The sequence below is a fragment of the Mercenaria mercenaria genome, chromosome 12, assembly GCF_021730395.1.
Source record: "Mercenaria mercenaria strain notata chromosome 12, MADL_Memer_1, whole genome shotgun sequence".
NCBI lineage: Eukaryota > Metazoa > Mollusca > Bivalvia > Venerida > Veneridae > Mercenaria > Mercenaria mercenaria.
In genome coordinates, this window is record NC_069372.1 from 921103 (window position 1) to 942789 (window position 21687).

A 21687-nucleotide genomic window follows, 5' to 3' on the forward strand; every position below is an offset into this window, starting at 1 on the left:
AATATTAAAATCCCTTCATGGATGGGAGAGTTATGGACCGGACACGAAATTGCGGACGGACGGACTTTCCTACAGATGGACATTTATTGGGTTCTTTTGTTAAAAAGTACCCAATATGCTACAAAAAATAAATACCAATAAACACTACGGAATGAATAGAATTTACCATTACCTATTGTTCTCTATACCCAACAAATGTTCATTCGTGGGCTCGGATGGACAGACGGAATGACGGAAAAGCGCATTCCTATAGTCCCCGAAACTGGATTTCAACCAGTAAGGGACTAACAAATTAACAAGGGCTTCTCATAAATATTTTTTTGATTCTAATGATCTTATACTGTAAAACAAAACAAACCAAACAAAAAACCAAAACAACTATCATGGTTGCCCTATTTCTCATTCTCTTCAAGGTCAAGGTAATGTCAACATTATTGTATATTATCAAAAATAAACACAGTCTGTCATATCAGAATGATTATTTACACTGTAGTATCAAATATTCAAACCTATGATAAACTTGAAAAAAAAACAATTATTGAAAATATGATTTAAGCAGAAAATAATACATTTTGTATTCACGAAAAGAAATGTAGCAGCCACATTTTAGACAAAGGCATTATGACCCCTTAAATAAAAATAATATTATGTTGGTTAAGTTCAAAAGAAGGTGTAGACACATGATTCCTTGTACAGTTTATAGACCATTCACTGACCTAATGAAATTGAAAATTAAGGAAGCACATCGAAGTGAACCAATAACTTCCATCATATTTTTTTGATGAATGCAAATATAATAAATGACACCTTTGGTTATTTCTCTTATTTGTTTGATTTAACATGGTCTGATGCTGTTTTTTTTAAAAACAGGACATGTAATACAGTGCAACTTGTAAAGTAAAACTGACATACGAAGGTAGCTATTATTTTTGTCATAACCGTCATTCTATCAGCTGGCTGCTTAATACATGTCTGGAAGTATAAGAACTTGTTAACAAAGCTCTTGATTGTTTTGATTTAATAAAAAGTCTATATAAAAAAACCTACATCAGTGTACTTTTTTAAGTTTTTAGAGTACATAATAAATAAATATTTGATTAAATGCCTCTAAAAATGCTGAAACGTATGTAAAGTATATGTCAAAGAATGGACACACTTTTTAACACTGTCCTAAATACTACATGCAAATGCTTCTATTTACAGACCCATTTAGTTTAAATTAAAGCTTCTTATGATTTATTTAAAGCTCATATTTGGATTGTACAGTATGTTCCTTAAATGGGTACTCATCAAAATATATCGCTATATTGTACAGAACAATGTTAATTAACTTTATATTATCTATAAACAAATAGTCACTCACCAGAGCGTAAACACAAAATAGAAATTGTTGTTGAAACATTTGAGAAACATACTGGACAAGCTGCTGATAGTCGTGCAGATACTTTTATCAGTCAACATACATGGTAACCTCTCCCTTGTGCAGCTGTTTCTCTTCATTTGTATCACTTTGTACGATTGTTTCACTTTTTGGCTAATTTCCCCTGAACAAAATTTAAATTTAGTGTTTTACTTTTATGACTGTCATTTGTACACAGTTTCACTTACACCACTCTTTCACTGTAACAACTGCTGCACTTATACGGATGTTTCATTGATATGATTCTTTCATTTTTACTACAGTTTCATCTACTGTTTCACTTATAAGATTCTTTCACTTTTAAAACTGCCTCACTTGAACTACTGCTTTACTTTTGTGACTCTTTCATTGTACTGCTGATTCATTTGTAAGTCTGCCACACTTGTGTGACTTTCACTTGTACGGCTGTTTCACTTGTACGACTGTTTCACTAACTGTGCAAAGTAACTATCCTGCTCCATAAGCGTCTGTGGAGAATCAAACTCCAACATTTTACCATTTGACATTGTCATCACTCTATCATACTTCATTATTGTTGATATTCTATGCTGTAAAACAGAAAAGCAAACAATATGAAAAGTGGTATAGTTTATCAGATAGTATCTTTTTTGTCATAAATAAACTTGTATCTATGTTTAATTGTTGTGCAACCACAGCATAAATCGTATAAGAGAAAACATCAAAAGTAAATTATCCCAATTTCGAACTGAAAGTAGCTCAGTTCAGTTTTACATTTTTGAGTCGAAAGTACCATCCTTAAACATCTTTCCACTAAGCCTGTGTGTTGATGTAAAACAAATTTATCCATGTGTCATTAGCAACAGTCACATGCTCTTCAAAGATGTGCTAAGCTTTATTTCAACAGCTCGGACACTAGAAAGTACAGACAGAATAAACATGAATTTCATTTTATGACTGGTACTTAATTCTGAAGTTGATACAAAAATGATTTCAGAGCAAATTATTAGAAGGAAATATTACAACATATAGTACTGTGAAATCATTTTATTTCATGGGCATGAAACTTTGTTGGTTTTTTTTTTGCCAAAGTGGCTATTTTGTAGGGATATAAATTTGTGGACTTTGACCTCTGAACATAAAACAAATAAGCATTTTACTTGTTTGTTGGGCTTTAATTTCATGGACTTACTCTACAATCTAACATGACCCAATCCATTTTCCTATTAAGCAGAGAAGGCTGAAAATTGAGTGTTATTATACAACAATTCATTTTTCTGACATCACAATTATTATGTCATAGCTTCAAATGACATTGTGGCACACTGGAAATGAATGTCATCAAGGATATATTTTAAAATCCTTAGTAATGTGTTAGAATTAAAATAATATATCTCATTTAGTGATTTGCTCTTGAATAAACTCATTGTTTGTTGTTCAGATATGTATTATAAAATCACTCGGGCTGTGCACCTGTGATATAATTCCTTCGCATCTGAACTCCATACAATAATTTTATTCAGCGACAAATCACAAAATGAGATACATTATTTCTTATTATAATAAACAAAAAGTAGTCCCTAATCAATATAAATGATTTCACAGAATGTTAAATAAAGTAAGACTGTGCCAATACTTCAACACTGGACTTACAGCAATTGTGATTACTGTTTTATCTTTGAATACTGTTCCTATGACCTTCTGAAGCTTGTTGTCAGTTTCAAGGTCAATACTCGCTGTAGCCTCATCGAGCACCAGAATTTTGTTCTCGCGTAGAAATGCACGAGCAAGGCAGAATAACTGTTTTTGGCCAATACTGAAGTTTTCACCTCCCTCTGATACACTGGAATCTAAAATATAATTAAATATGTACGAAGATCTTATGTAAGCATAGAACATTACAAAGCAGAACAAAAGCAGATTCAGTTTGATTAAGTCTGTTTATGAGAGGTAATGATATGTGCAGCACCCAACATGCCCCTAGTGCTTTCTTAAGCAGAATTCTATTATAGTAAAATCTGAATGTAGTCCATGATCAACTATAATTGTGTCCACAGGACACAGATGCCCCCACACACTGCGCCATCCTCTAAATAGCAAAGTTTTTATTGAGAAAAGGCCATTATTCTAGAAAAAATATCCAAGGAAAAAGGTCTATTATTTATGGTCATCTTCACATAAAGGTCCTTCAACTGTGGAACTTTCAAGCATATCCTTTCAATAGTGTTTTCGGAGCTGGGCACACAAGATTTTTTTCTACATTCTATATAGCAAAACTATTAAACTGTAGTAAAAATAGTCACAGAAAAATTTCCTTCTTTTATGGTTATATGGTTATCCGCACATCAAGCTTGTTCATCTGTGTGGGAGGAGTTGGATACCCAAGATTTCGGGAGGTATGGACAGCAGCAACGCTATATGCCCCCCACATAAATGTGTGGGAGCATAAAAAGGACCAGAAAATATAACAACAATGCTTGCATGTATGGGGAGACTTTTAGCAGTTGCCACATGGCACTTAAAACTGTTGAAATAAAAATATTTGCTACACACAAAGACAGAGATGAAGGGCTAAATGATTTCTGAAATAACTGTTAAAACCAGTTTGTGGTTATAACAATAAAAGTATGTTTGTTGACATTGCCTTAAGGTGTACAGAAACAGAACAAGAGTTTGTTAATTTGTATTTTAAATGGATTATACTGGTTGACTCAATACACAAGCAAGGTCTGTCCATTTCTTAACAGCAACTGCAGTACAGCTGGTCAGACAATCAAGTTAGCCATGTTGTTATTATATATAAACGCACATAATGGGAGGATATAGCAATGGATACAACTAGTTTTTCAAAATTTCAGGATATACAGAGAAAATTAGGCATGTTTACTTTTTCCTGGACTATTTTGAAAAATGTGAACTCACAATTTTAATCACATTTCCCCATACTAAAATTGCTCACATAATGAGGCCTTGTAAAAGACAGTAATTATTATACATTTCTGAAAATAGACATGAACCTTGAGGTAAGTTTGCATGTAGTCATGCCAGTGTACACAAACCTAGTTTATCAGACAAGGCATCTATTGTCTCCTTCAACTGTACTGACTCCAACGCATTCCATAATTTGTTATCATCCATTTCACCAGCTGGGTCAAGGTTATATCTGCAAAAAAACATGAGAAATATGAAACACTTATAGTAGAGTATGGTATAAGGGTGCACTTTTACTTTCATACAGTGGAGCTAGTTTTTATGCAACATAGTACATGTAGTGTTCGTCTTAGGTGTCAGAGGTCGTGGTTTTGATTCCCAGTCAGGGCTGAAATATTTTCAGTCTGTTACATAATGACATGAACTGAAGAAATTACCAAATTCTGTATTTAACTTATTACACATGTCTTTATGCAGAATCTTATTTCACTGTCCTGAATATATATGTCACGTGTATGAATACGAAGCTTTGGCAACAGATTAAGTGAAAAACACCAGCACAAAGTTTCATTTTTTTAAAGTCTGGTTATCTTAAAAGAAACATTTGGTCACTTGGAAATAAAGATACTATGTTTCAACTGTGTTTACTTTTAAAATATCTCATACCTGCTTACTCAATTTCTATATCCAAGAACTATCTACATTCATGTAGCTCTGTCATCAACACTTACATATCATAATGCCTTTGTTTAAAATGTGGCTGCTATATTTACCATTATGAACATAAAATACATAAACTTTTTTTAAAGCCTATTTTTGAAAAGTATTTTCATTAACATTCGTCAAAGCTTTGAATATTGCTGAATATAATTGAATGTTTTATTGAATCTACTGTTTTTCATTACCTCCTTTTATGACTCTAACTATAACAGTTCATGTGCAATATTAAAAGTAGGACCTTTCTAACCATGTAAGTACGCATAACATCTATTTGGAAAGCTGTTTCATCTGTTTTTTAAGATAAAAACATTAAGCATTATGGACCTTTAAAGCAGCTTATGGAACGTGTTCGACACTATAAAAATTATATGGACAGGTACCGGCATGTGTATATTTAGGATTTTCTTCTATACTGTGAAATAAATTCCCCTTTCCCTGCTAAATTTCTATAATGCTCTTGTCCATCTTTCAATTTGGACAGTACCATTTACTGTTAAAAGGGGTGCATACCAAAAAGATACAGACTGAATGGCGAACAGTGCAGGTCATGATTAGACTGCAAGGATGTGCAGGCTGATCATGATCTGCACTAGTCGCAAAGATAGAATCACTCGTGTCCAGCATGATGAGGGTTAATTTCCGTGGGGGAATGAGAATTTTGTGTTTGAGTCAATCCATGAAAATGAATATCAACATTCAAGTAAAATTCCCATTTATTTTATGTTTACAATTTGAAATTCACTAATTCTTATCCCTATGAAACAGCTATTTTGACGAAAACCACAAAATTTCATGACTTCACAGTTTTCCAATAAATGAATAATTGAGAGCAACGCAATTTTCACACAATTTAGTCAATATGAAATGTGAAAATATACTAAGACTTGTAAAACCCAAATTTTGAGTGTGTGTTTTGGTTTAACAGCTTTTGCAACAATTTTTCAGTCATATGAACAACAGTGTATACTTGTAGCAGTGGGCACAATGCCCGACTTTATAGTGCTGCTTCACTGGAATATCACACCGTAGACATGTGACATGATACCCCACCCAGTCACATTATACTGACACCGGGCTGACCAGTTCTTGCACTAAGCTGAGCGCCAAGCGAGGAAGTTACTAGTACCAATTTTATGTCTTTGGTATGAGGCGGCCAGGGATCGAACCTACGACCACCCGCACTCGAAGTGAGCGCTCTATCACTAGGCTACCGAGGTGTTAAAAGCAAATTTGAAGTTTAAAGTATGTAGATTTATGTGTAGAAAGTAAATTCATTAATTTTTTCGCATAATTTTCTGTCGAGACCTATGACTACACAAATTTTCTACATACAGGCTTACACATACATGTCTTTTGAATCTCATTTCTGCATTATTTTGATTTTGCAAACTTTACAAAAATTCAATTCCAAATCATTTTTGCTGATTTTAGAGAAAGTTTACATTTCATTTGCAAAACAAAAACCTGTACCTGATTGTGCCAGTAAACAGTGTAGGATCTTGTGGTATAATAGCAAGTTTTGATCTAAGTTCTGGAAGAGCTATATGAGAGATGTTCTTGCCGTCAACCAGTATTTCTCCTTCCGAAATCTCTATCATACGAAATAAACTCAGAGTAAGGGAGGACTTGCCGCTGCCTGTACGACCACATATACCAATCTGCAAAATTTAGGTAATATATTAATCAAAGAAAAGATTTTCAGTCATAGTGAATTGTTATTTCATCAAGTCATCATATTTCTGGCCTATATGAGCAACTATCAACTGCATCTAAATCATGTTTTGTTTTGTTTTGTGGGTAGAACACCTAACTTCCCATTAGCCAGCTTAAAAGCTACCTCACTTTAGAATTCTATATCCAGAGTGTGGTTCAAACCCACAGATGAAATGAGTAAGTGATTTGAAATCAGCCCCTGCAGCTCATGTGCAATGTAATATAACTCCTCTGCTTCACTAGCAGAATTATTGATAAATCTGCACGAAATTTATCTAAAACGTATATTTTACTTCAACTTCTTATTCTGAAAATCAAGGTCAACAATTTTCTAAGACTTTTCCTGGTTATTAAATACAAGAGGGTCATGACGACCCTGGATCGCTCACCTGAGTTATAGGAGCTACATGTTTCAAATGTCAAACTGATGCTAAAATATTAAGAAAGTCAGTAGGTCACATTCATGGTCAATGAAATTCAGTTTTACGATCAGTGTGCAAAACTGTGCATGTCATCCAAATTTCAAGCCTGTATCTTAACAAGAGCTGTCAGTGGACAGCGTGCTCGACTATTCTCAGTGCTTGATAGTATAATATAAGTAATGAGTAAAACTTTTACATTACAATAAGCATATTCTAAGTCGAAAAGGGGCCATAATTCAGTCAAAATGCTTGATAGAGTTGCCTCCTCCTTTTTACAGACAGGGGTCATGATGGTAAACAAGTATGCAAAATATGAAAGCAATATCTCAATGGACTTTGAAAATATTTGGGGTGGTACGCAAACTTTAACATTTATTCTAAGTCGAAAAGGGGCCATAATTCAGTCAAAATGCTTGCTAGAGTTGCCTCCTCCTTTTTACAGACGGGGGTCATGATGGTTAACAAGTATGCAAAATATGAAAGCAATATCTCAATGGACTTTGAAAATATTTGGGGTGGTACGCAAACTTTAACATTTGTGTGACGCTCACGCTAACACTAACGCTCACGCCGGGGCAAGTAGGATAGCTCCCCTATTCTTCGAGCTAAAAAACAAGAAAGTAGGTCAGCAGGTCAAGGTCACAATCAAGTGACATCATATTACTTGGGGTCATCAGGTAATTATAATTAAACAGTCTTGGAAATAGGATCAGATAATTTTTTAAGTATTTTTTCCTATATAACTCATATAATAACTAAGTGACTCCGGGGCGGGGCCTCTATTAACCCCAGAGGCATAATTTGAATAATTTTGTTAGAGGACTACTAGGCAATGCAACATACCAAATATCAAAAGCCTAGGTCTTGTGGTTTCGGACAAGAAGATTTTTAAAAGTTTTTTTCCTATATAAGTCTATATAAAATTTTGGACCCCAAGGGCAGGGCCTCTTTTCAACCCAGGGGTACAATTTAAACAATTTTGGTTAAGAACCATAAGACAATGCTACAAACCAAATATCAAAGGCCTATGTCTTGTGGTTACAGATAAAAAGATTTTTAAACTTTTTTTCCTATATAAGTCTATGTAAAAATTCGGACCCCCGGGGCGGGGCCATATTTGATCCTAGGTGGACAATTTGAACAATCTTGGTAGAGGACCACTAGATGATGCTACATACCAAATATCAAAGCCTTAGGCCGTGTGGTTTTGTACAAGAAGATTTTCAAAGTTTTACCTATATAAGTCTATACAAACCATGTGACCCCCGGGGAGGGGCCATATTTGACCCTAGCGGGATAATTTGAACAATCTTGATAGAGGACCACTAGATGATGCTACATACCAGATATCAAAGCCCTAGGCCTTGTGGTTTTGGACAAGAAGATTTTTAAAGTTTTTCCTTTCGGTTGCCATGGCAACCAGTTCTTCATGGAATTCAATTCTTTGAACAATTTTGAAAGGGACCATCCAAGGATCATCCCTGTGAAGTTTGGTGTAATTCTGCCCAGTGATTTTCAAGAAGAAGATTTTTTTTAGAAATTGTTGACGGACGACGCACTACGGACATCAAGCGGTCACAATATATATAAAAATATATAAATAACATATCAGACGTGTATGTTACCTTTTCTCCAGGTTTTATGCTAAAACTAACATCATTTACGACAGGATCTTGGTTGATGTCATAGCACAAACTGACATGTCGAAATTCTATCTTTCCCACTGTAGGCCAACAGGCTTCTTTGGTGGACTCTTCTGCAAAATTGTCATTGCAAAATATAGAAATACAAGTTTTAAAATCTTAACTTCACACCAATACTTTAGATAAGTAATTTAATTTACAGTCCAAAAACACAAATGAGACACTCCTGACACAGTTTATGACTGCTTGCTTCAAAGATCTAGTGGGTTTGTGGTTGCTAGCTTATTGGATGCTGCCAGATCATTAGAATCAGTGACTTTGTGGCCACAAGCTTATGAGATTCAGTGACTTTGTGGCTGCAAGCTTATTAGATTCAGTGACTTTGTGGCTGCAAGCTTATAAGGTTCAGTGACTTTGTGGCTGCAAGCTTATTTGATTCAGTGACTGTGGCTGCAAGCTTATAAGATTTAGTGACTTTGTGGCCGCAAGCTTATTAGATTCAGTGACTTTGTGGCTGCAAGCTAACTAGATTCAGTGACTTTGTGGCCGCAAGCTAACTAGATTCAGTGACTTTGTGGCCGCAAGCTTATTAGATTCAGTGACTTTGTGGCTGCAAGCTTATAAGATTCAGTGATTTTGTAGCTGCAAGCTTATTAGATTCAGTGACTTTGTGGCTGCAAGCTTATAAGATTCAGTGACTGTGTCTGCAAGCTTATTTGATTCAGTGACTTTGTGGCTGCAAGCTTACTAGATTCAGTGAATTTGTGGCTGCAAGCTTATAAGATTCAGTGACTTTGGGGCTGCAAGCTTATTAGATTCAGTCTCTGTGGCTGCAAACTTATTAGATTCAGTGATTTTGTGGCTGCAAGTTTATTAGATTCAGTGACTTTGTGGCTGCAAGCTTATAAGATTCAGTGACTTTGTGGCCTCAAGCTTATTAGATTCAGTGACTTTGTGGCTGCAAGCTTATTAGATTCAGTGACTTTGTGGCTGCAAGCTTATAAGATTCAGTGACTTTGTGGCTGCAAGCTTATAAGATTCTGTGACTTTGTGGTTGCAAGCTTATAAGATTCAGTGACTTTGTGGCTGCAAGCATATTAGATTCAGTGACTTTGTGGCTGCAAGCTTATAAGATTCAGTGACTTTGTGGCTGCAAGCTTATTAGATTCAGTGACTTTGTGGCTGCAAGCTTTTAAGATTTAGTGACTTTGTGGCTGCAAGCTTATAAGATTCAGTGACTTTGTGGCTGCAAGCATATTAGATTCAGTGACTTTGTGGCTGCAAGCTTATAAGATTCAGTGACTTTGTGGCTGCAAGCTTATTAGATTCAGTGACTTTGTGGCTGCAAGCGTTATTAGATTTAGTGACTTTGTGGCCGCAAGCTTTTAGATTCAGTGAAATTTGTGGCTGCAAACTACTGATTAGTTCTGTGACTTTGTGGCCGCAAGCTAACTAATTCAGTGACTTTGTGGCCGCAAGCTTATTTAGATTCAGTGACTTTGTGGCTTGCAAGTCTTATAAGATTCAGTGATTTGTAGCTGCTAGCTTATTAGATTCAGTGACATTGTGCTGCAAGCTTATAGATTCATGGACTTGTCGCAAGCTTTTTGATCATGACTTTGTAGGCTGCAAAGCTTTACTTACTAGATTCATGATATTTGTGGCTGCAAGCTTATAATTCATGACTTTAGGCTGCAGCATAGTATTCAGTCTCGTGGTGCAAACTTTTACATTCATGATTTTGCTGCCAGTTTATTAGATTCAGTGACTTTGTGCTGCAAGCTTATAAGATATCAGTGACTTTGTGGCCTACAAGCTTATTAATCATTGAACTTGTGCTACAAGCTATTAGTTCAGACTTTGTGGCGCTAAGCTTATTAAATCAGTGATTTGTGCTGCAAGCTTAAAGATTCTGTGACTTTTGTTGTCAAGCTTATAAATTCAGTGACTTTGTGGCTGCAAGCATATTAGATTCAGTGACTTTGTGGCTGCAAGCTTATAAGATTCAGTGACTTTGTGGCTGCAAGCTTATTAGATTCAGTGACTTTGTGGCTGCAAGCTTTTAAGATTTAGTGACTTTGTGGCTGCAAGCTTATAAGATTCAGTGACTTTGTGGCTGCAAGCATATTAGATTCAGTGACTTTGTGGCCTCAAGCTTATAAGATTCAGTGACTTTGTGGCTGCAAGCTTATAAGATTCAGTGACTTTGTGGTTGCAAGCTTATAAGATTCAGTGACTTTGTGGCTGCAAGCTTATAAGATTCAGTGACTTTGTGGTTGCAAGCTTATAAGATTCAGTGACTTTGTGGTTGCAAGCTTATAAGATTCAGTGACTTTGTGGCTGCAAGCTTGTAAGATTCAGTGACTTTGTGGTTGCAAGCTAACTAGATTCAGTGACTTTGTGGCCGCAAGCTTATTAGATTCAGTGACTTTGTGGCTGAAAGCTTATAAGATTCAGTGACTTTGTGGCTGCAAGCTTATTAGATTCAGTGACTTTGTGGCTGCAAGCTTTTAAGATTCAATGACTTTGTGGCTGCAAGCTTATAAGATTCAGTGACTTTGTGGCTGCAAGCATATTAGATTCAGTGACTTTGTGGCTGCAAGCTTTTAAGATTCAGTGACTTTGTGGCTGCAAGCTTATAAGATTCAGTGACTTTGTGGCTGCAAGCATATTAGATTCAGTGACTTTGTGGCTGCAAGCTTTTAAGATTCAGTGACTTTGTGGCTGCAAGCTTATTAGATTCAGTGACTTTGTGGCTGCAAGCTTATAAGATTCAGTGACTTTGTGGCTGCAAGCTTATAAGATTCAGTGACTTTGTGGCTGCAAGCTTATAAGATTTAGTGACTTTGTGGCTGCAAGCTTATAAGATTCAGTGACTTTGTGGCTGCAACCTTATAAGATTCAGTGACTTTGTGGCTGCAACCTTATAAGATTCAGTGACTTTGTGGCTGCAAGCTTATAAGATTCAGTGACTTTGTGGTTGCAAGCTTATAAGATTCAGTGACTTTGTGGTTGCAAGCTTATAAGATTCAGTGACTTTGTGGCTGCAAGCTTATAAGATTCAGTGACTTTGTGGCTGCAAGCTTATAAGATTCAGTGACTTTGTGGTGTCAAACGTATTACATTCAATGAGATAATGTTTGCTATCTCGTCTGTGGCTGCAAGCTTGTTTGATTTAGCAAGTTTGTGGCTGCAAACTTACTGGATTTATTGTGTCTGCTAGCTTACTGGAGTTGGTGTGTCTGCTGCCACTAAATTAATGCATTTGGCAAGTCTGTGGCTACATGCTTAATGGACTTAACATGAACATGATCATAGCTTATTGGATTTAGTATGATTGGAATTTCTAGTTTATTAATAGAGTTTATACAGCATGTTTGTAGCTGCTAGCTTACTAGCCTTAGCATGATTCTAAGTTATTGGATTGGGTTATTGGGTTTACAAAGCATGTTTGTAGATGCTATCTTGCTAGATGTACAGAAACTGTTTCTAGCTGCAAGTTTACTGGAGATTATGATATTTACCTTTCTCAGTACATGTAGTTTATATATTTACCTTTCTAAGACTTCAGCAGTAGTTTCAGTTTACAGCTTTGTGTATATACCTTTCTCAGAGTTCAATATATTTACCTTTCTCAGTAGTTTCTGTTTTGAGCTTTGTGTATTCATCTACACGTTCTACTGCATTCATCATCATCTCCAACTCTGTTGAATTCCTTACAATCCAGTTCAAATAATTTGACACCTGAAGAATACAGAGCTACAGTAGTCACAAAAGAAGTAAGTCAGAAAAAACTAAGCTTCTGGCACTTCCAAAACACGTTTTCCCCCATGATTTCCTGCTCAAGTTAACAGTATGTCTTATTTTTAGTCTAAAGAACACAGTGACCTTGACCTTGATCTAAACGACCTAAAAACTATAGGAGTCATCTACTGTTCCATGAAGTTTTGAGAGCTATATCCTGTTAAATGTTTTTATTTGTTGACATAAACCGGTCTGGCCATTACTGGCTCTTTTGCCAGAGCCACTGAGCAGAAAGATATAAAATTAATATATTGTATTTTATTTTGCTTTTTGGCCTTTAATTCTGTGGACTGAAAAATCCATAAAAGGTAGCACCTCACCCGCTATGCTGCTGAATAAACCGATTTCACAATATCCAGCTGTTCTAAAGTTATTGTTAGAAAACAATACAACTTTGGAGAGAACAACACAATTTTATAAAAATACCATCTTATTTTACCTGCCTCACATATCAACTTTCTGCCTTTAACTTCCATATCTAAGGACGGTTAATTCATTAAACAGTGTCTCAGTCCCAACACTGCATGTTAAACTTGACATTTTTAGCTCTAATAAGAAGATTTTTTTTCTGCTGGTAAGCCTATGTTCTGAAAGGTCAAACAAGGCTTAGAACATGATATGTTAACTTTTGGCCTGCTGGCGGCAAGTGATTCTGCCTTTGCAAACAGTGCAGACCAAGATCAGCCTGCAAATCTGTGCAGTCCAATCATGGTCTGCATTGTTCGCTATTCAGTCAGAAAATTTTCAGTGAACACCCCTTTGAATAATAAATAGCACTGCCAAAACTGAATGATGGACCAATCCATTTTAGAAATTTTGCAGGCTGAAGGTTAATTAACAACAATCAAACAATAAAATTCAAGCTGCCTATATGAAGTTCAAAATATGTAAAGTCAGTTTGCCCATTGTTAAACTGGTGAAAAAATCATTTAGTCACAAAATATATGTGTTTGACAGAAATGCTTTAAATGATAATCATCAAGTGTAAACCTGCTACGCTGGTGGTGCAGACTAATTTCATGTAAAATTAAACTAAAGGTTCCAAAATTTATGGACTTAAAGGCGTACTAAAATTTATGGACTTAGAGCTGTACTAAAATTTATGGACTTCGAGCTGTACTAAAATTTATGGACTTAGAGCTGTACTAAAATTTATGGACTTATACAACTAAGATCAATTAGCTTCTACAAAGACATACACAAGTGCTCTTTACACCAATTAATAGATGCAACTTTAAAATTTATGGACAGAGGATCATTTATGATGTTCAATTTTAAAACACTGTCCGACATTGCAATGCAGATTTCTCCTATAGTTTTAGTTAATACAGTTTTTTTTCTGATTCTACTATGTTGCCGTTTAAGTAGACAAAACAAAGAGATGCCAAATAGGACAGAAAAGCCGAGAGACCTAGAACATTTATGTGATGATTTATCAGTGTATGAAAATGATCCCCCCGGTTCTAGCAAGCATAGGAAAGTTTATAACTACAAAATGTACAAGGCCAGAAATGAATATGACCACGAGACAGAAACTGACCACAACAAAGAAACTGACAAGGAAGAAACTGACAACAACATCACATATACAGACTATGAGGCAGACATGGCTGAACCAGACAAACAAGCTCACATGGTCAGAATTGAGATAGTGACTGACCATTGCCCAGAAACAGACAAAAGAACAGAAACTGAGCACAACACATAATGGACCACAGTGACACATACATGCAGAGAAGCAGGCATAGCTGAACATGACAACCTAGATGTTTAAAAACTGGCAGTCAATGACTTGTTCATTACAATTTTTTTTTGGTCTTTGAACACCTAATGTTCTATTTACAACTAACTTTTACTGAATAAGACAGTACATTATTTTTCTTCAGCAATATAACAATAGTAACTGAATGTCGTTTAGGAAGAAAACAAAAAATCCTGTTTAAATAATACTATATTTAACTTATGCATTGACATTTTGCTTTTAACTTCTACATTTAAAAAAAAAAAAAGCTACTTAATTAACTACTTCCTGTCCCAACACCGCATCCGTAATTAAAAATTTTCACCTTTAAACACACTTTTTCTCTCAACGTAAGGCTTTGTTTTAAGCCCTGTGACATAACTAGAAATCTGAGAAAGCGATTTTTTAATGAATTAGTTTCCTCCATGCTCATTCACTGTAAAGAAAGTGATTATATGATAATAAATTTTCCCTGCAACAGTGGTAATCAAATAAAGAATACTGTTAGGAAAATTGTACAATAAATTTCAAACTTCCTTGATTTTATCTATTTTACAGGTAAACAATATCAGTTTGCTTTTTTGTAAAACAGAGGCAATACCTTTTATCACAAAATGTGTGTGTTTGAGACATAATTAACAGAAAAATGAAACATTTGTGATACATCAATTTATGGAGATTTAAATATTTATAAACTAACCTATAGTAAAGTTTTGTGCTCTTAAAACGAACTTTACAGATAGAGTTATTTTATAATTTTTGGACAAAAAATGGACTTGTACATGAGCAAATTATTTTTGGAATACTACAAATATTTAAAAGTCTTTTTCATGTACTGAGTTTCATGGATAAAATGCTGATACATCAACTTGCTTCTGTATTTAGATATATGAATTTGTGAATGTACAAAAATTTATGGATTTGTGAATGTACTTAGATATATGGACTTGTGAAGGTACTAAATTTATGGACTTGTGAATGTACTAGAATTTATAGACTTGAGAAAGTTCTTAAATTCATGGTTTTGTGAATGTACTAAGATTAATGGACTTATAAAGGCTCTATGATTAACAAACCAATACAGACAAGCACTAAAATTTATGGACTTAAAGTAAGACTTATAGACTATTAACACTGAGCTAAAATTTATTCATTTACATTAACATCAAGTGCTCTAGGTTTATTTGTTAAAGACTAAAACTTACATCATACATGGATGCGGCTCTTTTTATCTTCTACGAGCTTACACTATAAAACTTGCAACAAAAGCAAATTATTCAAATGGATGTTGTGGTCTGGGTAATTATATCATTCATTGGTTTTACTATAGTTCTTTTAATTCTACTGTGTGTCTGTTTAAGACGATATAGAAAAAAGACGAAACACATGCAAAAGCCAATGGAAGGAATTGAACTAGAGAACCTGGAACTAAAACATTTATATGATGATTTATCAGTGTATGAAAATGATCCTCCAAGTACTCGCAGTCGTAGGAAAGTTTATCACAAGGTCAGAACTGACACTGACCACAACATAGATGATGACCACAAGATAGAAATCAAACACAATGAAGAAACTGACCACAACACCACACATACAGACAGTGAGGCAGAAATGGCTGAAACAGACAATCCGTCTCTTTAAAACTGGCGGTGTACCCTAGCCTGGGAATCCAGTCTGACAATTTATAACTTTTTTTTCTACATGCAAATTGACAGCTTGGGGAAACCCGCTTTCCAACCGCAGCACCACCTATAATACACCTGAAATATGCAGTGTCTGATAAAGAATGATAACTTCTGAAAACAATAATCCTTTGCCGAATTTTCGGTGGCACTGCCTCGTTTTCATTTCAAGATCACAAGTTAAATAGGCTATTTATAGAAAATCAATAATCAGTAGTGACATTGAAACTGCTTCAGATTTGCACAGATATTTGTTATGATTTCTTCTGACAAAGCACGAATATTATCAATGGCTTCCCAGGCTAAGTGTTCCCTACCTGTCCCTCAGTTCCAGGACAAGTGATTTTTTTCTTGTGCAATACCAATAAATAACACTGATACTACACAGTCACAAGTTAATGTGCTTAGTCAATGCTAATTTTATGCGGATGAATATTATGAGTAATAGTTTAAATAAACATTTATTTATCCCTGTAATTATTGCAAAGTCTTTGTATTACAGCATTATGTGTATAAATCAGGAAGATATTACACAGAAATGGAACAATTTATGAAAAGAAACAAACAAAAAAAAAACCTGAAAGCATACCAACAATAATAATGTGTACATTTTGCTGGATACATCTGAACTAGTATCACAAGGCAATATAGATTCAACATCATCACAAGATAGAGCTACAGGAAAAAAATACTACCGGTATATTGTTCAAATTGTACCTTACATGGCATGTTTACTGTCAAAAACAAATAAGGAAACTTTTCACATAACTTCCTTATTTGTAGAAACTACACCTAATAAATTTTCTACTGTTTTCAAACTAAAGGTGTATTGTGAAACTCTGTGTGTATGTATAAATAAAGGAGGTCAAAGTAATATATTTGGTTAAACAAATCCATGCGGTTTAAAGTAAGATGGCTATTTCATAGTTACATTGATTTGTTCTTTTTTTTTAAGTAGTTTTACCTCATATTGTTACAATTTTAGGTTGTTTGGCAACTTTTAAACTTTTAATGATGGAAGTAGACCCAAGCTGCCCCTTCAAGCTTTATTTAAAGCAAAGGCAGGCAACTCCATAGAAGCATCAACCTTCTGTAAGCCAGCTGGATGGATTTCTCAAAAAAAACACTCTATACCCTTAAGTGAGGTTTTGAACCCAGACAGAAGGTTCAGTCAGCAACCTTAGCCACTTGGCCAAGGACCTTTCATACATTGACTATGCATAATTTTTCAACTTACCATTAAAGCATATGCAATACACAGTCCTATAAAAGCTGGGTCTGTGCTCCCTGCGAGACCAGCAGTCAGACTAGCTACTGAAGACACAAATACCAATATGGCACCCATATAATCCTGAAATAAATAAATAAATATATCACGAAGCTCAAAAATCTGACTTTGACTTAACATAATCATATAGTTTAAACTTGACTATATACATAGAGGATATTACATGAGAGTCATTTCATACTAAACTTATTAAACAAGTTGAATAAAATGATACAATGCGAGACTCTGCTGAGTTTAATAAATTCAATGTGGAAAGCCACAAATTAATGTAATAAACTCTTTTTATCACGTGTTAGCTTTTCCTGCCGAAAAAATGAAAAATTCTCCTTTCTTTAACTATATTTTATAAACAAGTCAATTTTACAAACGTCTCTGATACTTTTAATGACATGGATGTCAATGCTTTATTACACTAGTGTTATCAAATTTATGTAATGGATAATGGCTGACCTCCAGCTGACTCTGTGTCTTCAGTGAAACTATTTTCATTCAGTTTCATTAAAACCAGTACCTACCCTTACCCTGCTAAATTTAAAATGGACTGGTCTATCGTTCAATTTGGGCAATACCATTTATTATTCGAAGGGATGTTCACTGAAAAATTACTGACTGGATCTTGGTCTGCACTAGTTGCGAAGACAGAATCACTTGAAGCCAGCAGGCTAAAGCAAATTAAGATTTCAATTATTAATATTCGTGGGGGACTAATTTTTGTGGATTTCGTGGTTGAGTCATTCCACGAAATTTAATCCCAACGAACAAGTAAAATTCCATTTAATTTTATGTTCAAAAGTTGAAATCCATGAATTCATATCCCCACGAAATTGCCGTTTTGACCAAAACCACGAAATTACATGCTTTCACAGTACCTATTAAAAACTTAAATAGGTTAAGGAATATGGGTAAAGGACTGAAATCATGCCAAGTAAAAATATATTGTTCCTAATATGAAGTAAAAATTATTCAAAACAAACTCACTTCTCACACAACAGAACAAAACAAAAGCAAAGAACACTAACTTACCAATCTAACACCAAGCCATCTGTTCGCAGTTTGATTAAAGAGAAATGGCACAACATTGCTATCTATAGCACTGAGAGCAATCTGTCTGAACCTCACCTGCGCTCTGTAATATAGCAAAATGATTCTTGTATATTCTATATGAAGTATAATTTATCATAAATCTTTTTATTACCAGGATTGAACCAAATGACAATTGTAAATTTCTGTGTAGTTTCCATGTGCAATTTCAGCATCCCAGCTTGAATACAATATCTTGTATTAAAACAATATTAATGGGTAAAGAATGCCAAATTAGCATACAATTATATGTAATAATTATATGTTAAAGAACAAAAATTGACAATTTACATTGCGTGTCCTTTACCATAAACAAAACACTGAAAAATATATTTTTATAACTCTGGTGTTTATTTTAAGGCGATTTTTTTTCAAACCAACAGTAAACTTTACTACAAAGAACACTCTCTAAATTGTCAAACAGCAGCAATCTTCACTACAATATTTAAACAAATACAATATTACACTGGATATCTGCATATTCATATTTATCACACTGCAAATTTAGTACTTACTTGTACGCCCTTATAGTCTGAAGACCATTTAAAGTTTCTGACAGATGAGAGAATATCGGAGATTTTGTAATACTGTCGAGGCGCTGAAGTTCTCTGAAATTAAGAAATAAACACTTATATTAAAACACTAAATTTTCTCTTGTGTCCGAGACTTTGTTTTCAGTTGCCAGCAGTAATTTTAACAAAACATTAGATCTTGGCAGGCAATACACACCAAATATCAGCTTACCGGTACTATAACTAATATATGGACAAAGATGGCAGTTTCTGATTAAGGGGCAATAACACTGACACTTTTCTGTCAATTCCAATAGGCATATGCTAAAAACTATCCTGCCATTCATATAGTTACATAAAATATAAGCTAAACTTTTAAACTAGTGCTATCAATGAAGGCGATGAATGTACCCCCAGCTCGCACTAACACAGTGAATTTCAATCTGACGTACATGAGACTGCATCATTATCTGGACTGTATGTATATATAATATATGTACAGAGCAATGTAACAAAAAAACAAAGTCCCGTAACTCTGAAGATTTTTTTTCTGAAAGAACCTAACATGGATCATGCACAAGTAAGCTTGGTACTGATCACTTGTGTGAAGTTTCATTAAATTCTGTGCAATTGTTTGAGAGATTAGGCGCACACATGATATGCAGACTCTTACGTATATAGTAGAGTTGAAAGAAACAAAGTCCCATAACTGTGCAGGATATTTATCTAAAAGAACGTTACATGCACCATGCACAAGTAAGGTTGGTACTGACCACTTGTATGAAGTTTCATTAAATCGTGAGCAAGGGTTTGGGACATTAGGCCTGCACAAGATTGCATATGCAGACTTTTATGTACATACATGTAGCACTGAAACAAAAAAACAAAGTCCCATAACTGTGCAGATTTTGTTTCTGAAAGACCCTAACATGCACCATGCACAACTAGAGTTACTACAGATCACTTGTATTAAGTTTCAATAAATCATGTGGATAGGTTCAGGAGATTAGGCATGCACAAGATTGCATATGCAGACTATGTATTTAGTATAGTAACAAAAACCAATGTCCTGTTATTCTGCAACTGCATTTTTTTTCTGAAGGAACCTAACATGCACCATGCAAAACTACTGTTGTTACTGATTACTTGTGTGAAATTTCATGAAACTGTGGCAAGGGGATAAGGAGAGTTGGTATACACAAGATTGTGTCTAGAGAGACAGACAGACAAACAGACAACCTGAAGCCAGTATACCCCGCTTACAACTTTGAGGTTCGGCGAGTACAATAACTCTGGTCATACTAAACTGATTTTCATAAAATTTGCAGAGGAGTAGATATGGGCAAATAAAAACATTCACACCAAGTATCAATTCAATGTCACTAACCATTAATAAGACATGTCTACAGGCCACCTAAAGCAGTATTCAATTAATTAAAATGAACTGTCAATAAAGTATCAAAAAGGTAGAAAAAGATTAAATTATAAACAAGCACATTATATTAACTTAGTGTGACTAGCACTTACTAAGATAATATGGCTGTAGGAAAATACCAAAACTATATCCCTCAGCCTTTCTTAATAGAAAACAAGGAGCTGCATTCAATAAACACTTGATGCTTGAGGTCAGGTGATATTTGAAGATGAGGAATGGTCACAGGTTACATCTGTATTAGTATCAATTCATTCTTGTAAGCGATATTGATGCCAGATGAAACGGTCCCATTTGGTTAACCAAGAGATGACCCATACAAAGCAACCTAAGTTCAAAACGAGGTCAAGGTCAAGGTCAAACTGAGGTCAGGTGATGTCTGAAGATGAGGAATGGTCACAGGTTACATCTGCATTAGTATCAAGTCATTCTAGTAAGGGGTATTGATGCTAGATGAAATGGTCCCATTTGGTTAACCTCGTACGGACGGAGATGGACAGGACAATCACTATATGCCTCCCGCATCAGTAGATGCCTGGGGCATAAAAACAAAGACTATTGCTTCCTCAGTCATTCTGCTTAAAATCAAATACCGAAGAGGCTAATTATTCAGAACAAGTAATGTAACTACCAATGTTCTCACCTTGCTGTGGCAGTGTAGAATCTTTGCATTAGAACGTATAGGACACAAACAGGTAAAGCTGCTAAAATGAAAAAAGGTGTACCGATACAGTTCACTATAATTGCTGCTATTGTCGCAAAGGCACAACGTAAAAATGACTCGTATGTTGCAGGAATTTTCTGAAAATACATCAACATAATTATATCATAAGAATAGTATAAATAATGAAATAAATAATAAACAGTAAACTGGTAGAAAACAATTTTCCTATGACTGTATCACTTTAATTGCAGTTTTCCTTGATCTCTGATTAAAGTCAGTTACTTGTGGAAACTTACAACTTCTATTGGGTCCAGGAAAACTGCTTAGGTTGACTGACCACTGGAAAGCAAAAAAGTGGTGTAAAACAAAACAAGGAAGTACTTCAGTTCCATACAAAAAAAAAACAACAACAGCGCCACCTGTAGGTGCTAATATGCATGGAAGTGCTTGACATAAGGCTATTTGCAAGACAAGAGTTATGATTCTTGACCTTCTTGGATAGATCCAAATGATACCCTTAACATGCTGGACACGATTGATTCTGTTTTTGTGACCAGAGTAGATCATGATCAGCCTGCGCATCTTTGCAGTCTGATCAAGATCTGCACTGTTGGCCATTCAGTCAATATCTTTTTTCTAAGCACCCCTTTTAACAGTTAATAGTACTGTCCAAA

The 21687-nt window shown here is 35.0% G+C and overlaps 1 protein-coding gene across 2 annotated transcripts in view; it reads right to left on the bottom strand.

Moving 5' to 3' along the window:
* Window positions 1-1003: 1003 nt before the first annotated feature.
* Window positions 1004-21687, bottom strand: part of LOC123535331 (ATP-binding cassette sub-family C member 8-like) — a 70537-nt gene continuing 49853 nt past the window's right edge. For both annotated transcript variants that reach the window (XM_053518954.1, XM_053518953.1), the window contains 10 exons: window positions 20993-21150; window positions 18921-19013; window positions 18349-18451; window positions 17275-17388; window positions 12437-12551; window positions 8790-8920; window positions 6500-6687; window positions 4438-4541; window positions 3032-3228; window positions 1004-1968 (listed from right to left, as the gene is read on the bottom strand). In XM_053518954.1, coding sequence (XP_053374929.1) covers window positions 1831-1968; window positions 3032-3228; window positions 4438-4541; window positions 6500-6687; window positions 8790-8920; window positions 12437-12551; window positions 17275-17388; window positions 18349-18451; window positions 18921-19013; window positions 20993-21150 — 1341 coding nt within the window. In that variant the 3' untranslated portion in view covers window positions 1004-1830. The remainder of the gene's footprint in view (window positions 1969-3031; window positions 3229-4437; window positions 4542-6499; window positions 6688-8789; window positions 8921-12436; window positions 12552-17274; window positions 17389-18348; window positions 18452-18920; window positions 19014-20992; window positions 21151-21687) is intronic.